A 7,901-nucleotide genomic window follows, 5' to 3' on the forward strand; every position below is an offset into this window, starting at 1 on the left:
CTTGTGGGATTTGAATTTTAACTTGATATTTATACATAGTAGCATTAATTGATACGAGGATGCCGAACGTTTTATCCTTGAGAGTACGATGACAACGTAAAATAAATAAAAAATAACCTAATATATTGAAAACAAAATCTAAGCGCGGAGTGCGTCCGCCAGCTGCGCTGTGTGGACGCCAAAGTTTTGTATACTTTACATTACGCATCCACTAAATATAAGATTACTAAACGACAGATTAGGTAGGGATCTTCTTCTTGGTCTCCACCTTATCCCACCAGGTGGGTTCGGTACAGCTAATTTTTCTCTTCCATTCTCTTCTATCAGTCGTCATCTCAATACTCACTCCTCTCTCTCTCATATCGTCATTCACACACTCCATCCATGTCTTCTTCGGTCGACCTCTTCCCCTTCTACTCTAGATTAGGTAGTGATAGCTACACATATTATGAATATTGATTTTCGTCAATGGTATGTTCCTACACTGATTCCTTATTCCATTTCTACTTTTGAAATTATCATACTCTGTATTTAAACACGTAGAAAAACCATAGTACGCGGTGAAGTTTGTTTCCGCCAAACTAAAAAAAAAACTCGTTGTTATTACATCATAAGAATACATTGTCAATGTCGCGACCGACTCTCCGTTGCGTGGCTAATGAGGGTTGTCAGTCATTGTGCCGTTCATTATCGTACAATCTTCACGGATGACAGCCGACGACGCGCGCATATTTCAGGAACCGGGTGCGGGATTAAAATTACACACACACACACACGCGCACACACACACACACACGCGCGCACACACACACACACGCGCGCGCGCACACACACACACACGCACACATACATACAATAAAAAAATTTCTTACAAAATTCTAGTCTTGTGACAGATTTCATTAGGCAGCTAGTTTTTATATAGTTTTGGAAATGGGTCGATTGTATCGTTCGGTTTTTATTGCGTCGTCAGTAACGCGTGTACTAGATAGCGTTTATACGAGACTGGATCTCGCGTCGGGAGGCGGTGTATATGCATCGCAGCCGCCAGGCCTACGGTGCACGCCTGGGAGTGTTATTTTCGTCAGTACAGTCAGATGGACGGACTCATTGTTATCAATGTTTTATTTCTTCCTGTTTATGAGATCTCGCTCTTGGCACTGGCATTGTTACAGTTTAACCAATCGACATTGGGAGATTCTCTGTTTATTTTCAGAGTACACCTCAGTCCATTTTGCGACGTCGTTGTAGTCCCACACGATTTTATCTCGGATGTTGTCGCGTTTGCTTTCTATACAATTGACCGGATTAAAAGTTGTTAAACATCAGATTAGGGGCTTGGGATCCAGCCAAGAGCGGTGTGTTAATCGGATATCATGAAAACGCTTTCAGGATCTCGTGAGCTTCGGCAAATTTTATATTGTGGCCGTTTGGCAATGCACACTCGCAACTGTAGAAAATAAATTTTATTGTTGTGCTGCGTATCCCCCCGGGAGAAAGTTACGTCAGTATGTAACAAATATAAATGTAGTGTGTAGTGAGAATGTGCACGGGACTGATGTGAATCGTCGTGTGCAGGAATATCCTGGTGGTGCAGAGCGAGCACGAGCGTCAAGAGTCCTGGGAGGCCATCGGGGCGCGGCTCATCCGCCGTTTGTCCATGCGGCCCACAGCCGAAGAACTCGTCGAAAGAAACATCTTAAAAAGTAAAGGTTTTTTTTTCTTCGAATTATTTATCTGTACATATAAATAAACTTAGAGTGTCTGTTTGTAATATTGAAATAATCGCTTTTTACTACATGCATATGAATATATATACGGTATATACACCAAATTAACATTTTTTACAATTTTTGTTTGTCTGTCTGTTTGTTCCGGCCAATCTCTGGAACGGCTCCACCAATTTTGACAAGACTTTCACTGATAGGTAGCTGATGATATAAGGAGTAGCTTAGGCTACTTTCTTTTAGACTAGCTTCGCCCAGCCGGGTAACATCGCGGGACTCAGCTATCAATAATGTTTCCGAAGCGAAACGAGGGCGGGTCGCTAGTATGTAAATAAAGTCAATAAAATAAGCACCGCTAACTTTTAATATATATTTTCAGGCCAATCACCCGCCGAAGAGAAGAAGCAAAAAGAAGAAAAGAAGCGGTACTTATTGCGCAAACTCAGTTTCCGCCCCACGGTAGATGAGCTCAAAGAGAAGAAAATTATCCGCTTCAGCGACTACATCGAGGTTACTCAAGTAAGTGCATTTCGCGTACTTATATCTTACTGACTATTATGACTGACTCGGTGGTGCAATAGTTAGCGCCCTAGACTGCTGCGGCAAGGGTCATAGGTTCGATTCCCACATCGGGCAAACATTCGTTTAGTGAACAAGTTTATTTTCTGTTTGTCTGGCTGTTTTTAATCTATACATGTATTTTTTAAAGACGCATACAAGTATTTATATCAGTCATAGCACAGGGAATCTTAAATTGGGGTCGGATGACTGTGCGTGATTTGTATCCAATTTATTTAATTTAATTTCTTTAATATATTCGAATTATAAACCGATATTAATGTGAAACACAAGTTATTGGTGTTTAAAAATTATGTATACTTTTGCATACAGGCCCACGACTACGACCGTCGAGCCGACAAGCCATGGACTCGCCTCACGCCGCGGGACAAGGCCGCGATCCGCCGCGAACTCAACGAGTTTAAGAGCTCCGAGATGGCGGTGCACGAGGACAGCAAACACCTCACTAGGTACGAACTTCATTTGTCATTGTCACGTGCCCACATTAACGCATAGCTGCTTCGTGAAGTTTGTATATACAGGGGGATTTTTTCGGTCAGTAGGTTTAGAGTGTTTTTATAAATATGTATTTATAATGAATGGCGATAAATACTAATCTATTGGAATAGAAAAGGACAGTAAAATATTCACTTTATGAAAACCTAGCCGGGATCGACATAAAAAATATTTCTGATTGATTAGATAGTTTAAACTGAAATTGAAAATACCACTTGTGGGAGGTTTACCGACGGTGGGAAGATCTTCTCCACCGACGGTCCGAATGTTGTTATTCGGAATTGGTACATATGCAAGCTTTTCTTGGAAATTTCGTAAGCGAGATTTAGGCATCTGTCAAATATTTTGTGTTCTGTGATGGCTACCATCACACACTCAATGAGATATGCATGAAAGCTTGTTAAAACATATACTTCGAATTTTTTTATTTATTGCTTTGATGTGTGGACGAGCTCACAGCCCACCTGGTGTTAAGTGGTTATTGGAGCCCATAGACATTTACAAAGTAAATGCGCCACACACCTTGAGATATAAGTTCTAAGGTCTCAGTATACTTACAACGGCTGCCCCACCATTCAAACCGAAACGCATTACTGCTTCACGGCAGAAATAGGCGGGACGGTGGTACCTACCCGTGCGGACTCACAAGAGGTCCTACCACCAGTAAAGAAAGTATTTTTTTAAACATAACGTGTATGTTTTTCTCGTAGATTCCACAGACCATGACGGCCGAGGCTCGCAGCGGGCGGCGCGGGCGGCGCGGCGCGGCGCGGCGGCTGAGCCCGCGAGCCGGACGGGTGCTCGCGCCTCCGCTTGTCCACGTTGACCACTCCGATAGCTCACCGCGTCGAGTCGGTAAAGGGTTGAATGTTCTAAAGCCGCGCGGCGCCGTCGTCGCGGAGCCGCGGCTGCTACTGCGCCAGTGCGGTCCTGTTGTTGGTCTAGTTATCGTAAGGCAGTCGTCGAGTCCGGAGGTTCATTTCGTGCCGACAGTCCCCGGACGTACCTATACATTCTTCGTATTGACCTTCGCGGAAGGTTAGTGATACTGATTACGTGGTGGAGGTTGTGCTCGTTCGTTACGAATCGTGAGGTTTGCGCGTAACTATGTCAGTTGCAAGACACTCGTCCACCATGTAACTTTATGAGAATTTGTGATTTTTTCTAATATTCATAACGCTTTTAGCTTCGTAGTCATTAAGCTAGATTGGTTAACTTTTATTTATTAAATGCGTTTCTTAAACCCGTATTTAACTGTCACAAGATTTTCAAAAATCGTTTCTAATAATGTATCCCAGAATTTAGAGTAGGTGTACTCTGCTAACCTCTGCCTTGACAGCGGTTGATGGGTAACTTACTCATACTTGAACGAGAAGTTCCGTTTTGTGATTTCATTGAAGATTGTTATTATAATTCTTAGAATCACTTTTTTTTAAATTATAATAATAGGCGACGTGAAACATTTTTAACATAAATTGGTTTATTAAAATTACCATATTAAAAAAAAAAAAAATGCGTAGCTACCTAAATGTATATTCGAATTTTAATAATAAAATAATTTTTGTATACTATTGCTGTTTTGATCGATGAATCAAACGCTCAATTAATTATATTTAGTGAATTTCTGTTTTCAAAATCTTCCGTTGACCAGAGTATTCAGATAATAAATTAAAAACGCGTACAGTCAAATTTGAATTTAAAAAAAAATACTATGTATTTTCCATTCAGTTGACTAGCTAAATAAAGCAATCATATTATGAGAAATTAATTTTGTAGCAAGCGTCTGATCCATACAGATTGCCAAGTACAGGGACAGAGTCGGTGTTTGCTAAGGGCGCCTCCGCACGGTCGTGCCGTGTCACAGATAATACTAGTGTTGAGCTCAATTTTTAAGAGACGTTTAGTTAGTTGTCTATTGCGTAATCTGTACGACACGAGCAAACTCGGCGGGAGCAAATTGTTAGACGTCATGTCGCACTAGAGTAGGGATTAGGGTAAACCTCTTGAAACTTAACGAAGTATCGATATTGATCGAATAATAAGCTCTTATAAAGATGTAGTTGTTATTCTTGTGAATTAACGTCGAAGCGCCTTGTGAGATTACGCGGTGATCGCTTACGTGATCGGTTCACGTGATTCGTTTTCTGTCTTTGTTGTGGTGTAACGAAACTGATTCGATACTAAAATGAGCAATAATACTGCTGCGTGATCCTTTGTCGACTCTTTCGACGTTAGAGTTACGACGTTTTATATTACTGTATAGATGACTTTCTTATAGAGTAATACGTAGTTAGGTATTGGTTATATTATGTTATGTATTTTTTTTTTTATAAACGCGACATATTGTTCAGTAGTGGTGCCATTTTTGTAATGTTTTTCGTAATTAAACACATGAATATTTGATGAAAATTTGATCGCATAAAAGCGATGTCATTATATTGTACTTTAAAAAAACACAGGTACTATTCTAAATGTTCGACCTGAATTATTGAATCATGCCAAATTTGTTGATCTGTAGTTAGCTCTTCATGATTTGTATTCGCAAAATAATTTTATACAAATTTGGATTTAATTGTTATCAAGAATTCGAGTCAATTTACAATGGAATGTATTTGAAAGCAATGCAATATGTAAAGTAACAAAATGTTATTATGTTAATGTTTTCACACTGATGGTTGAGCGGCGTAAATGTGCAATTTTGTAATACTAATTAAAAGTAATACGATGTTATTATGGTAGCGAGCTATATAAAACGTTTGTATGCTGTGGTTACTCTTGAGACCATTCCATTATAGAATAAAGTGGAAGCCAAAATGACGACTTATTTTTCTAATAAATTTTGTTAGATTTGCAATTAAAAATAAGGAAAAAAAAATACTTAGATGTTTATCGATATATGTAGTTATCTCTATATTTATAAAAGTCCTGTATTAACATTAACATCTTTGTGAAATAATATTAGCAGAAGAGTTACGATGTCGTTATTATTGTATTCAAAATGATGTTACGTTGAAAATTTCATTGCAACTCAACAGTACTGTTTTTTTAGATCTGCTCACGGATATAATTTCGTTCTCTCTGTGTCTTGTGACGTATGTTTTATGGGGAGTGCTGTGAAGAATTGTTTGATATAATCTTATTTTTGCCATCGCACCATTTAATTCAGAGCTTATCCCCAATACCTACAACCACAACACCACGTACCATTTGGCACTAAGACGAACTAGTCTTTTTGAAGCGAGGCTGAATAAGTCTTTAGTGATAGGAAGCGCCTTGTTTACGATCTATTTCAATAAATATAAAAAAGGATGTATGTGATTAAATACACTTTTTTTATTTGAAGAAATTTCAACACAAACCATAAACAATGTACAGATTAAATATCGTAAACCCTAAAGCGAAGGCAGCTGGCAGACTAGGCTCACCGCCGCGCATCACATGACGCAATGGACACCGCGCGCTAACTAATATTTGCATTACATTGCGTGTAGTTCAGTCGCGATCATTTTAATGTTATTGTGTCGTCTACCACCAGCACCTGTCTTCGTTTTCGGGAATGGCTTTTCTACGCTCTGTATAGTTTGTGAATCAGCTAATTAATACATGGGAAACATTCTAGATATTTTTGTCATAAAGTACTATTTATAGTGATCGTGACTATCACACGGGCTCGTTTACCATTGGGAATCGATGAAGCTATTATGTTCAAGCACAAATAACCACAAAAAAGATCAGTTGAAAGCAACCGTCACTATTACTGTAAATATGAGATATGTAATTATTTTCCAAAGATCTATAACTCAAATATCTTATTATAATATACCTACCTACTTCCTGCATTATATTATAATATGGTCTATGATTGAGTATAGTAGAAGTAGACATGTTTTCGCCGTTAACGGTCAACGTAAACATCACCTTTTGAATTGTTTTTCTTGCATCTATATACCTACAATATTTAGAAATATTTAGAAATATGTCATATGTTCATTTTTAAACACACACACACACATTGTTTTCTTAAAGTACGGCGCTGTGAGCTGTCACGAATATCTGCGCTATTTTATTTACTATTAAATTTTGATATTTAACCTAGCATAAAGACAATATGTAGCCAATGTAGTAATTTCATTAATAGATTTACAATATTTATGTATCCTAATTAGACTAACATAATTTTATAAATAATAGAGATAAACTTGGACAATGTTTAAAATCGTAGGAAAACAAATAATAATAATTATTATTATTATACATCTTTTACGAATATGGCGTGTATCGTTAAGCGCGTAACTATCTACAATATTTCTGATTATATCGATAAACATTATTTTTAAAGTTTGTAAATATTTTTTAATTACTTATGACATAAAACATGGAATCTCTTTTTCCATCGATATCGTATCTGTTCGTGCTATGGCGGTTTTTTACAATTTTATTGCTATCTTCAGTAATCGTGTATACTGTTGCTTTTATTTTAACATTATGTAAATTATTAATGACATGTTGTAATAAGTATAAATTGATAGCCATAAAATTACTTGTTTTATAAATAAATAAATAAAATAAGTCTGTAAATATCATGATTATACATTAAGTTTTATACTTCATTGTTTTTGATTTGTCTACAAATGTTCCTTTTTAATTTCAAGAATTAAACAAAATTGTAACGCACATTGTGAACGAATCATCAATGGTAGTTATCGAGCAACTCTTCAAGAAATTAGACGAAGAAGAAAATAAGACCCTAAAAAAATTAGACCATTCATGAAATTATACAAAAACAACACAATACAAAATGAGATTCTCTGAAATATAACGGATATTGTACCAACTTTGTGATATCTATCGGTTCCGCTAACCACTTAACACCAGACGGGCCATGATTATGCTCAGCCAAAAAAGCAATAGAAAAGAAGCCTTTTATGTTAGAGCTTATCTACAGTAGAAAAGGACAAAAATAAATCAAATTATTTCTTTCTTTTTATACAAAATTCTTAAAGGTCAAAGTTGAAGTCTTCGACTTATCGAAAAGAGAAACTGAGCAATTTGCAGCAATCATAACTTATAACAACGCTATTGAAAGCGAATCTACTATTACGT

The 7,901-nt window shown here is 37.2% G+C and overlaps 1 protein-coding gene across 12 annotated transcripts in view; it reads left to right on the plus strand.

Annotated features, from left to right (window-relative positions):
* The window catches only part of LOC114244325 (phosphatase and actin regulator 2), a 69,038-nt gene extending 61,635 nt beyond the window's left edge, over positions 1-7,403 (plus strand). For all 12 annotated transcript variants that reach the window (XM_028176082.2, XM_028176083.2, XM_028176085.2 and 9 more), the window contains 4 exons: positions 1,576-1,703; positions 2,104-2,243; positions 2,616-2,752; positions 3,509-7,403. In XM_028176082.2, coding sequence (XP_028031883.2) covers positions 1,576-1,703; positions 2,104-2,243; positions 2,616-2,752; positions 3,509-3,524 — 421 coding nt within the window. In that variant the 3' untranslated portion in view covers positions 3,525-7,403. The remainder of the gene's footprint in view (positions 1-1,575; positions 1,704-2,103; positions 2,244-2,615; positions 2,753-3,508) is intronic.
* The last annotated feature ends 498 nt before the right edge of the window (positions 7,404-7,901 follow it).

The sequence above is a fragment of the Bombyx mandarina genome, chromosome 10, assembly GCF_030267445.1.
Source record: "Bombyx mandarina strain Sakado chromosome 10, ASM3026744v2".
Lineage (NCBI taxonomy): Eukaryota > Metazoa > Arthropoda > Insecta > Lepidoptera > Bombycidae > Bombyx > Bombyx mandarina.